Below are 12733 nucleotides of genomic sequence, written 5' to 3'. Positions count from 1 at the left end.
CCTGAGATCATGACCTGAGCCGAAGGCAACGGCTTAACCCACTGAGCCACCCAGGCACCCCTGAACATTATATCTTTAAAAAGAGAACAGTGACGGGACGCCTGGGTGGCTCAGTGGGTTAAGCTGCTGCCTTCAGCTCAGGTCATGATCCCAGCGTCCTGGGATCGAGTCCCACATCGGGCTCCTTGCTCAGCAGGAAGCCTGCTTCTCCCTCTGCCTCTGCCTGCCACTCTGTCTGCCTGTGCTCACGCTCTCTGACAATAAATAAATAAGAACAGTGGGGCGCCTGGATAGCTCAGTTGGTTAAGCGCCCGTCTTTGGCTCACATCATGATCCGAGAGTCCTAAGATTGAGTCCCGCATTGGGCTCCCTGCTCAGTGGGGGGCCTGCTTCTCACTTTCTCTCTGACTGCCACTCTGCCTGCTTGTTCTCTGTCTCTATCAAATAAATAAATAAAATCTTTAAAAAAAATAAATAATAAAAGGGGGCAACAGTTTGGGGTCCACATAATAGCTGGTGGGAGTTATAAATGTCTTTCAGATTACTGGGAAGTATCTGTGCCATGGGAATAAATACAGAGAAGTCTATAACTGGGGCAAGAGGGGAGGGAATTTGTGACTATTAGGACATTTTCCCAAGAAGGTTATAACCAAAGCCCTTCTTAGAGTCTTTCAATTAAGTCTGAATATTTCAGCCGTCTTAGTTGTGGTAGAGAGCATGATAAGCTGTTGTGAATAGAGGTGTAGAAATTGCCATTTTGGGGCGCTTGGCTGGCTCAGTCGGTAGAGTATGCGACTGTTAATCTCAGGGTCATGCGTTCAAGCCCCACATTGGGGGTGGAACCTACTTAAAAGAAAGAAACTGCCATTTAGCCAGTATTTTTGTGAATCCCTACTATGTGTTAGGAATTGTGCTAAATGGACTAAAGAGAAAAGAGGCTTTCTTTTTCAAGGAGGGTTAGAAAGACTGGACACTGACAGGTAAGCGTTTTGGTGGTCTGTTGTGCTAACTGTTTTGAAGGAAATGAATAAGGTGCCTTGGGGGGGGGTGCTGCTTGCGTGGTCTGGAAAGGCTTTGGGAGAGTTTACACTTGACCAGAGGCCTAAAGGACAGTCAGAGTTCTTAACCACTTTTGTGTCATGATCCCTTTGGTTGCCTAGTGAGGTCTGTGATAATCGCCTTAAAATACGTAGAATAAAAGGGAATCTGTTATATTGAAATGCCTATCAAAATATTGAAAAAATAAGTGTGTGATGTGGTAATGTGTTTTGTTATTAATATATTAAATACCCAGATCTAATTGTCAGTCTAAAAACTAATGTCAAATAGTGATGAATGTAACCAACACATCAAGATTTCTGCCACCACTATCCAATTATATGAAAATAACCTGTGATTTCTGTTGGCGATGAAGTCCTAGGTACCCCATTATACTACTGATGGCTTGTTGCCTCCATTCAAAATCAAAGGAAGTGCTAAATGTCAGAAACCAGAGAAAAATGAAGATGTAACTTCTCCCTCACCCAAATTCATAGATGCTCTCAGTTCTGTCTGTGGACCGCAGGTTGAGAACTGCTGGTTAGATGGAGCCAGCCGGGAAAAACATCCCCGAAAGGAAGGGGGCTTGCTTAGAGTGAGGTAACTCCACAGTTTTACGATAAAGGTACACCGAGTGTAACATAAGGATGAATTAACAGCTGCCTTGTGACGCTAGAAGAGCCGCCTAAGAGACAGGTGGGAAAATACTAATTTTCTCTGAAACACAAGTAGATGATAGTAAGGCATTATTGGGGTTCTTTTAGGTATGATTAGAACATAGTTAAAATGAAAAGTCTTTTCTCAGAAATACATGAATATGTATATTTGACTTAAGATGTCTTGGTTTTGCTTTAAAATGACTGGATATGAGGAGAGAAGAAAAGTAGAGATGCAACAAGATTGATAATTGTTGAAACTGGACGATGGATACGTGAGGTTCCGTTAAACCATTTTTCCCCCATTTATGTGTTTGGAATTATCCATAATAGTTCTTAAAACTTTAGTTTTTTAGTAGATTAAAATTAGCCGTCTGTAAAGAGTCCATACTTAGGTAGCCTGAGGAAGCTGCACACAAGGTCAAGACAGCCAGTGTGTTATTGCAGGGATGTGTGACTAGGAACGTACGAAGTGACGCTTGCGAAGAAAGCTGCCGGGGTATTTGTAACATCGCTTCATCTTAGTGAAGAGCTACAGCCAAACTAAGCCCTAAGGAGGGAAAGAGCAAACATTAAGCTTAAGAATCATTATTGATCCAAGTGAATGCTGATGCCTCCTGGACCCAAGAGAAAGAGGCATTAGTTTGGGGAAGGGGAGACACCCAGGATTTTCCAGGTCCAAGATCAGCATTTCTCTAATAAGTGTGATCCGTGGACCACTTGTACTGACATCACCTGGGGTTTTTGCTGAAAATGCAGAGTGTTGGCTCTGTTCCAGTCCCACTGACTCAGAATTTTAGGGGAAAGGGGCCCAAATTCCTATAGCTTAATAAAGCCCCCAAATGAATCTTAGCACACTGTTTTCAAACCGTAACTATAGGTTAGATGACAACAGCTGCGTCTCACTGAACAGTTTTACCATATGCCCATGCCATGCTGAACCCTTCACACAGTTGAACCTTACAGCAACCCTTGTGCGGTAGATGATGAGGAAATCTTGCATGAGAAAAATTAAGCTACTTGCCAAAGGTTACCTGGTTAGAAGTGGTGAAGCAGAACTTCAAACCAAATTCTCACCCCAGAGCCTATGCGCTTAGCTATTGCTGCCTCCCACCGGGTCCTTTTCTCTGATCCTCTGCCCACCGAGAGTTTTCTGTGGGAACTGACCTCGCATCTGCACTCTGCGAGGTGGATGTGTCCTAAGAGGATGTGACTATTCTAATCACTGGGCAGAGACAGCTCCTGTCGTAAATTAATAATTAGTGTCTGGTCTATGCGTTAGCCTTTTTTCAATTGTTGTGAATCAGTTCCAAAGAATACTTGAGACCTATACTTGATATAAAAGTAAGTAGCTTGTGAGATTTCTGAACTTACTGTATGTATCCCTGTACTCTAAACGTTTGTTCCTAAGAGATTGAACACCTTCCCATTAGTGACAGGAATCTGCTATGACATTGCTAACCAGAGGACAGGATTAAGGACCTCCTCCTAGGAGAAGCTGGTGGGTACTGAGGGAGAAGAACACACACGCACAAGCTTTTACAGGAACTGTGGTCGGTGTGTGCTCACTTCCCGTATTTAATACTTTAAGTCTTAAAAGATAGGTTAGTCATTGAACCACAACCCCTTATTTTCAATTCTGAACCCAAAGGGCTCTGTAAAACAAGATTACTTTTTTCTTAAGCTTGCAGCAAATTCATTTAGCAGCAAACCCTAACCTGAACTGATGATGTGAGACTGTTTATAATCCTTCTTCATACTTTTCAGTGCAGAAATATTAATGTCAATTAGAGGGTGCTGCCCTCACCTCACTGTGAGGATGTTTTAAAGTATGGTGTATGTGCCATGTTGTCTTTCTAAAATTTAAAGAATTTTCCAAAGACCTTTTTGGCCCCAAGAGTTTCAGATGAGAGAGTTGAAGTTTTCTCAACACGTTGAGAGTTCTCAAACACAATGAGAGTTGTGTTTTCTCAACACGTTGCTACCAAGTTAGATAACTAGATTATTTTAAAAGGTCCTATAAGGTTTTGCTACATTGTCTTTTAAAGAGCCCACTGAAAATCATTTAGCACAGTCTTTGAAGGAAGTCTATTAGCTTTGCAAATACAGTTGTACAGTTGACCCTTGACAACACAGGTTTGAACTGTGTGGATCCACTTACACAAGGATTTTTTTTTTCCTGATATAGAACAGTAATGTAAGAGTCTCTTATGGTTTGTCTCCCTCCCGATCCCATCTTATTTCATTTTTTTCTCTCCCAACCCCCAACGATCCCCCCCCCCGCCTCTCAAATTCCTCTTAATCTCACAAAACAAACTGAGGGGGGTTACTGGGGGGTGACAGGTAGGTATAGGGTGGCTGGGTTATGGACACTGGGCAGGGTATGTGCTATGGTGAGTGCTGTGAATCGTGTAAGACTGATGATTCACAGACCTATCCCCCTGGGACAAATAATACTTAGTACGTTAATTTAAAAAGGGGGAGTGGGAAGAACAGTAGTTTAAATGGATTTTGTCTTCCTCATGATTTTTTTTTAAAGATTTATTATGTAAGAGAGAGCAAGCGAGCAGTAGCAGGGAGACGGGCAGTGGGAGAGGGAGAAGCAGACTCCCCACTGAGCAGGGAGCCTTAAGGGGGGTGGGGGCAGCTCGATCCCAGGAGCCTGGGATCATGACCTGAGCCAAAGGCAGACACTTAACCAACTAAACCACCCCGGTGTCCCTCTTCATGATTTTCTTTTCTCTAGCTCACTTTATTATAAGAATATGGTATCTAGTTCATATAAACATATAAAATGTGCTAATCAACTATTTATGTTATCGATTTCCAGTCAGTAGTAGGCTATTAAAGTCTTGGAGGAGTCAAAAGTTATACAAGGATTTTTGACTCTGTGGGAACTGGTGCCCTTAACCCCACATTATTCAAGAATCAACGATGTTGATTGTTGTTTTTAAGATGTTGTTGTTGTTTTTAAGATTTATTAGAGCAAGTGGGAAGGACAGAGAAAAGAGAATCCCAAGCAGACTCTGCTGAGCATGGAGCCCACTGCAGGGCCCAGTCTCATGACCCTGAGGTGATGACCTGAGCTGAAACCAAGGGTCAGATACTTAATGGACTGGGCCACCCAGGTACCCAAGACATGACTTTAAAAACACTTTTCTTGGGGCAGCTGGGTGGCCCAGTCCGTTAAGTGTCTGACTCTTGGTTTGGGCTCAGGTCATGATTTCAGGGTCATGAGACTGGGATCCATCTTCAGCACAGAGTCTGCTTAAGACCCTCTCTCCCTCGAGCCCTCCCCTGTGTTCACGTGCGCGCGCACGCTCTCAAATCAATCTTTAAAAAATAAAAGTCATGTTGGGGCATCTGGGTGGCTCAGTTGTTAGGCGTCTGTCTTTGGCTCTGGTCATGATCCCAGGATGCTGGGATCGAGCCCCACATCAGGCTCCCTGCTCAGCGGGAAGCCTGCTTCTCCCTCTCCCACTCCCCCTGCTCGTGTTCCTGCTCTCACTGTCTCTCTCTCTCTCCGTCAAATAAATAAAATAAATAATCTTTATAAATAAATAAATAAAAGCCATGTCTTCGGGCACCTGGTTGGGTCAGTCAGTTTAATGTCTGACTTTTGAGGTCTTGATCTTAGGGTTGTGAGTTCAAACCCCACATTGGGCTCCACTCTGGGCATAAAGCCTGGATGGATTTATGGATGGATGGATGGGTGGATGGAAAGAATGAATTTAAAGCCATGTCATTGTTCTGTTGCCATTTGATCATTGGTGATGCTTCGAACCTACGTTTTTTTCCTCTTTATAGTCGCGCTCCAGGGAAATATTATGAATATTTCATTTGAAATAAATACTGTTTCATTGTCTTCTGGTAGAGTTGAGTAGGAGAGGGAACCAATGTAATTTAACACTGAAGCATGAAGACTGTGATTATTTCCCTTTATCCTTGGCTATTTAGAAAGGAATCTTAGCATTATCAGAATAAATAATCTGGCATATTTCTCATGGATAAGGAGGATTATAGTGATAACACTCTCACAGTATTAAAAATAAGAATCTTTGAATCATAGTAAGCTAAATATCTCTTTCTGCTTAATGTTATTTTCCCCATTTTTGGGTCCAGAATGGCTCCCTGGGAGAAAAAAAATTGGATTTTTTTTTTTTCCGCAGACAAAAAGTCCCCTAAAATTCTCTACTTTAGGCTTTCTTAATTCTGTAAAACATGATATTTTTGCTTAAACATTAATCATGTACCATTGCTTTTTCTCTTGAGGGATTGTCAGTCTTTTTAGATTTTCTTGTTGAATATTAGTTTTATGCATGTATTGTGCTTTGTAAGAGTAGACTAGCCTCATGATATGTTGGATGTTGGTAAGCATTAAGGTAAGTAAACATGTGGGGGGCCTGGGTGGCTCAGTGGATTAAGCCACTGCCTTCAGCTCAGGTCATGATCTCAGTGTCCTGGGATCAAGCCCCGCATCAGGCTCTTTGCTCAGCAGGGAGCCTGCTTCCTCCTCTCTCTCTCTCTGCCTGACTCTCTGCCTACTTGTGATCTCTCTCTCTGTCAAATAAATAAATAAAATCTTTAAAAAAAAAAAAAAAAAAGGTAAGTAAACATGTAAAGGATGGCCTGTACTTATTTCCTATTAGACAAGTACTTTAACTGGGATTTAAAGTTTTTCTTTACATAAGATAAACCTGTGGCATTGTGGCATAATGAAAATCATGTATTTGATCTTCATCTCTAGCTCCTGGCTCAGAGCTTCTAAAACACTTGGAATTCCCTAAGTGATAGGATGGGGATTGGTTACCAGAAGGAGCACAACCATGTTATTAGAGGATTAGACCATCAGTCCAACCCCTAGCCTCTGGGGTGGGGGGACCGGGGCTGGGCTGGAGATTGACTTTAGTCACACGTGCCTATGCAGTGAATCTTCAGTAACCCCTGAAACAATCCAGCTCACGGATGTGCTGGAAGGGTGGTGCGTCTGGAGAGGACCTGGAGGCTCGGTGCGCCTCTCCACGCCTGTCCTTGGCCCTGTGCCTCTCTTCCATGTAGTTAACCTTTTTAATAAAGCAGTCAGTGTAAATAAAGTGATTTCATGAGTTCTATAAGTTAATGCAGTGAATTATTGAACTTGAGGGGAGATTGTGGGAACCTTCAGTTTTGCAGCTGATTGGTCAGAAGTGCAGGTGGCTTTTGGGTCTTGCACCTGGTGTCTGTGGTGGGACAGTGACATGGGACCGAGCCCTTCTAACGAGCCCTTCTAGTGGGGTGACTGCAGGCCGGTAGTATCAGAATTTAATTGTAGGATACCCAGTTGGTGTCGGAGAATCAAAGAGTCTGTATTAGAGCACTGTAGGTATTTTGTCTGTTTAATGTATAACCTGGTCGCAATCCTTTTCTCTTACAGTATCTGACCAAGCAGGTGGAGCTTCTACGGCAGATGAACGAACAGCATGCAAAGGTTTATGAGCAATTAGATGTCACGGCAAGGGAACTGGAAGAAACAAATCAAAAGCTAGTTGCTGACAGCAAGGCCTCACAGCAAAAGATTCTGAGGTAAATTTTCTAGAACCCATTGAGGAAGCCCTGGGGAAAGTCATTTAGTATAAACTAGAATAGAATGTGGCTGTAGTGGGTTTCGGTCAATATGGGGTATGGTTTAATTTAATTCTTTATGGAGAGTAGAGATTAAATAGAAGTCTTTTCCAATTAAGAAAGCCCGGTTTGAATGGCTGGCAACTAATCTCTCCTCACTGCTTATGCCCTTAATTTAACATGACAAGCAGCAAATGGCTTCTGTCTGTTCCTCACAGTCTGACCGACACAATCGAATGCCTACAAAACAACATTGATCACCTCCAGAGCCAAGTGGAGGAGTTGAAGTCATCTGGCCAAGGGAGAAGGAGCCAGGGGAAGTGTGACCAGAAATCGGCACCCAGCTTCTCGTGTCTGAAAGAGCTGTACGACCTCCGCCAGTAAGAGCCTGCCCTTTTATGGCACTGATGAGCAGGGGAGTATCTTGTGTCCACAACACATCCTGGACTTCAGTAGATAGAAAGGACCCTTTTAAGAAATGCCACTTGAGGGGCACCTGGGTGGCTCAGTGGGTTAAGCCTCTGCCTTCGGCTCGGGACATGGTCCCAGGGTCCTGGGATGAAGCCCCACGTCAGGCTCTCTGCTCAGCAGGGAGCCTGCTTTCCTTCCTCTCTGCCTGCCTCTCTGCCTACTTGTGATCTCTGCCTGTCAAATAAATAAATAAAATCTTAAAAAAAAAATGCCACTTGGCAATTAGACTACAAGTGGTTTGAGCAAAGCCACTTAGACCTACAGCTGGTAGAGTTCTTAGGTATTAGTAATTCTGCAAAAACTTATTTTTGGCGGTCTTGGGAGTATTCATTTCAGTGCTTTTCCTGTTAACTCTTAGCTAAACTAAGGTGCAGTGCTTCTGAGAGACTACAGGTTTGGGAGTTGTGTTTCATAGAGTGGAAAAAATTGGAAATTTCAATGAGACCAGCTTTTTGCCTACAGAAATGCCTTTATAATGTAGAGTTAAGAGACGGCATATTTAAGAACTGCTCCTTGAACACCTGATATATGGCACGTGCTGTGCCAGACAGGAGGGGCAGCGAGCAAAATACAGTCCCTGCCCTCATACTTCCAGTCTCCGTGAGAGGCAGACACAGATCATCACACAAATAAACACAGTTAAAATTACCAGCAACTCTGCACAGGAGAGCTACTGGCTTCTGGCTCTCGACCTTGACTGTTCATCAAGTCACTTTAGACTTTTTCAAACATCAATACCAATGAGTCCCTCAGGCCTAAATCAGGATCTCTAGGCACCGCTGAAAAGTTGCTCTGGTGATTCTGATGTGCGGGCAAGGTTGAGAACCACTGGGTCATTCTAGTTTCCTTGACAGGTATCAGTCATACCTCTGGTCTTTGAGAATGGGTGTTCTGTAGTACTTCTAATATTTATTTGTTTATTTTTAAAGATTTTACTTATTTGTCAGAGAGCACAAGTAGGGGGCGCAGCAGGCAGGAAAGAAGTAGGCTCCCTGCTGAGCAGAGAGCCCGATGTGGGGCTCGATCCCAGGACCCCGGGATCATGACTTGAGCTGAAGGCAGACGCTTAACTAACTGAGCCACCCAGGTGTCCCTCTGTAGTACTTTCAATGGTTAAAAAAAAGAGTCAGAAAAATTATGTTTTTTTACATGTGTTTATTTGCTAGCCTTGCACAGTTACATTTTAACCACTGCTCTTGTGCAGAAAAGGCAAAAAATTGATCACTGTCACAGTTCCTCAAAAATACTGAGTTGAAAGAAAAAATTAATCTCCCTCTTTTCATTCCCAGTTGACCTGTGTAACATATACACCTTTTTTTGGTAATACATTCTTTCAACATTTTTCTCTCAGACACTTTGTGTATGACCACGTGTTTGCCGAGAAGATCACTTCCTTGCAAAGCCAGCAAAGCCCTGACGAAGAAGAAAATGAGCATTTGAAGAAAACAGTGACGATGCTGCAGGCGCAGCTGAGCGTGGAGCGGCAGAAGCGGGCGGCCATGGAGGAGGAGTACGGGCTTGTGCTCAAGGAGAACAGCGAGCTGGAGCAGCAGCTGGGCGCCGCGGACGCCTACCGAGCGCGGGCCCTGGAACTGGAGGCCGAGGTGGCCGAGATGCGGCAGATGCTGCAGTCGGAGCATCCTTTTGTGAATGGAGTCGAGAAGCTGGTGCCAGACTCTCTGTTCATCCCTCTCAGAGAACACGGCCAGAGCCTGCTGGAGGAGATGCTCCTGCCTGGGCCAGAGGCACACAGAAAGCCCCTCAAGCGCAGCAGCAGTGAGACGGTGCTCAGCAGCCTGGCGGGCGGGGACATCGTGCGGGGCCACGAGGAGACCTGCATTCGGAGGGCCAGGGCCGTGAAGCAGAGGGGCATCTCCCTTCTGCACGAGGTGGACACTCAGTACAGCGCCCTGAAGGTGAAGTACGACGAGCTGCTGAAGAAGTGTCAGCAGGAGGAGGACTCCCTGTCCCACAAGGCGGTGCAGACCTCCAGGGCTCTGGCCAGAGACCTGGCCGGGACCAACGCCCAGCCCGAGCCCGGCGCCAGCAGCTGGGAGCCGGCCTCTGCCACCCCAGAGCGCGTCAGTTCCCCCACCACCACGGCCCCTCCGGAGTACAAAGCGCTCTTTAAGCAGATCTTTAGTTGCATCAAGAAAACTAAGCAGGAAATAGATGAACAGAGAACAAAATACCGAACTCTTTCCTCTCATTCCTAATTCAGCCTCCAGCTCTGCTACTAATTCGTCCCTTGCTTTCACCTGTCCCGATCCGACGAGTGTTTGGCACTGCTGTGACGCTGGCCTCGCCACTCTCCTTATTTAGCAGCTGCGAGCAGCAGCGGGGAAAGGAGGTGGCTGCCGGTGTCCGCTCGACAGTCCGGTTCCATTTACGCTCCTCAGGAAACCCCGCGACAGACTGGCCTCTGGCTGGCGCGCTGATGAGGCTGTGATTCCTTGAAAAGTCCCAGAACCAGTGGACAGTAGATCGTGCTCCTAAGGGAAGCAGGCCTGGAGCTGCTGCGGCACAAAGTAGCTGGTGTGGGGTATATAGGGGCCAAACAAAACTAAGGCAACTCCTACTGCCCCCTTCTCAACTCTGGAAGTCAGATGGCTGCCAAAGCGAAGTAGCTTTCACAAACACTGTTGGATACTGTGAACTCATTAAGAAGAATGTCCAGGAGAAAGCAGGGGCCTAATCCAAAATAAATGGCATTAACAAATACTCCAAGCCTTGAGTTTTGTTACGTCTGCTACCAGTTGAGCTGTGACTGACAAGTAATCATAACGCATCTAAATCCAACTGAAACCAAACCCAACTGAAAGGCAAGCTCTGGTTTGACCAAAGCCAGCTTGTTCGCACAGGCCCTAGAGGGCCTGCTTCCCTCCATTCAGATGTTTTTACTCAAAGCTGTAGTGGGTAGCATAGGCAATTATGTAAATCATTCTCAAAGTCAAACTAAAGAAGCAAGAGGAAACCCCTCACTCCTGTGTTGTCCAAGGTGGGGAAGCTGACTTGCTCAGTTCCTGTGGTTCCTAGAAATGACTTGCTGCAGAAATTCCTGTCTGCTACTCTACTAAACAGTATTGTCCTGTGGGAATCCACTCCTCTTCTCACTTGTGTACTTTTAATTTAAAACTATTTAAAAGAACTGAAGTTCCAGTTATTGTATATTATTTTTCTAAAAACCAAATAAAACTATCTATGAAAATGAACCAAATGGGTCACTTACTTATTTTAAGCTGAAGCCTTTATACTGTTATAACCAACTTTCTGTTTTTTTTCTTCCAACAGATAGCTCTGAGATTTGATCATAATTTATTTCCATTTTTCCCCCATTTGGGATTCTTATGTTAATATGTTCATTAGAATAACTATATATGATTGAAAAATACTTTCAAATGTATATACTTTATATATAAATGTTCACTGTTTTAGAAATGTCAGACCTGGTTCTTGAATTAATAGCATTTGGCTCAAAACATTTTACCATTCAATTGTAGGAAAGACACTTCATAATATTTAAACATTAAAATGAGCCTTGAATCGAAGTTTTGTTTTCATTTTGAGAAACAGTACGAATAGTTTAAGGAAAGTGATGTTCTTGTCCTCCCCAGGATCAACTAGTTACCAGTTTCTTGTATTTTCATTTCTTTCTTTTTTTTTTTTTTTAAGTTTCTTGTATTTTCTTCCAAAATATTCTCTGCATACGTTAGTACATGAGTGTTTCTATCAGCCCATATTCTTAAAAGCGTATACAGCACCAGCTGCTGTCACTGTAATTTCCATTTTCACTGAACCGTGTGTATCTGGATCATTGGCCATCTACAGTCTTCATGATAGTGCGACGGTATCACGTCTGTGGGTAGAAACTCCACACGTACCTTTAATCAGTGGATATCGCTGAGGAAAGAAAGTGGCTGCTGGTGTTCCGTTCTATAATCCAGTTCTGTTTGAGCTCCTCCTGAAATCCCATGACAGACTGCCCTCTGTTTGGCGCGCTGATGTGTGTGTGTGTTACACATATCACACACATGCATATGGTATACATATCCATATAGAAGTCAAGTTAAAAGATCCTATTTTGCTATGACCGTCTTCCAGGTTACTGAGCCCCCAGCTCCCAGCCCTCACTAATATGGGAGGACACCCGGTTGCTCCCACCTGTGCCAGTAAACTTACTGACCCTTGTGAAATGAATGGAAGAAAAGTGGGGTTTCCTGGTTTAAATTTCATTTATTAAGGTTGAATGTCTTATAATCTGTTAAAGGGCCATGTGTATTGTCTTCTGCCTATTTTTCTTATTTAAGAGCTCTAACATTGAGGGAATTTGTTTTGTAATTAGGAATTACAAATATTTATCTTAATTTTGCCTTACTGGCATTTTGCCAAGCAAAATTTTTGTGGTTCTATTAATCCTTTAATACATTTTTGTGCTTAACAAGTATTTGATCCACCTGAACTTCATTTTTTCTTTTTTATTGTGGTAAAAATACACTTAAAACAATCACCATCTTAATCATTTTTGAGTGAATAGTAAAATGTTATTAAATTCACATCACTACCATTCACCCTCATGACTCTTTTCATTTATTTATTTATTTATTTATTTATTTATTTATTTGACACAGGAGAGAGTGAGAGAGACAGCCAGAAAGGGAACACAAGCAGAGGGAGCAGGAGAGGGAGAAGCAGGCTCCCCGCTGAGCAGAGAGCCCGATGTGGGACTCTATCCCAGGACCCCAGGATCAGAACCCAAGCCGAAGGCAGACACACTTACTGACTGAGCCACCCAGGTGCCCCAATTCTCTTCATTTTTAAACATGAAACTAGGCGCCCATTCTCCCCTCCCCCCATCTGCGGCTACTACCATTTTACTTCTCTGTCTTTGTGACTTTGTCTAAGTACTTCACAGAAGTGGCATCATGGAATTTGTCTTTTTGTGGTAGGCTTACTTCACTGAGCATAGT

The 12733-nt window shown here is 43.8% G+C and overlaps 1 protein-coding gene across 1 annotated transcript in view; it reads left to right on the top strand.

Annotated features, from left to right (window-relative positions):
- Window positions 1-11009, top strand: part of CDR2 (cerebellar degeneration related protein 2) — a 27412-nt gene extending 16403 nt beyond the window's left edge. The window contains exons 3-5 of the mRNA XM_059415109.1: window positions 7108-7256; window positions 7514-7675; window positions 9118-11009. Of these exons, the coding sequence (XP_059271092.1) occupies window positions 7108-7256; window positions 7514-7675; window positions 9118-9982 (1176 nt within the window). The 3' untranslated portion in view covers window positions 9983-11009. The remainder of the gene's footprint in view (window positions 1-7107; window positions 7257-7513; window positions 7676-9117) is intronic.
- Window positions 11010-12733: the final 1724 nt, after the last annotated feature.

Source organism: Mustela nigripes, chromosome 11, assembly GCF_022355385.1.
Source record: "Mustela nigripes isolate SB6536 chromosome 11, MUSNIG.SB6536, whole genome shotgun sequence".
NCBI classification, from domain to species: Eukaryota; Metazoa; Chordata; class Mammalia; order Carnivora; family Mustelidae; genus Mustela; species Mustela nigripes.
Note: the sequence above shows the minus strand (reverse complement) of the source record. Positions and strands in the feature narration are given on the sequence as shown.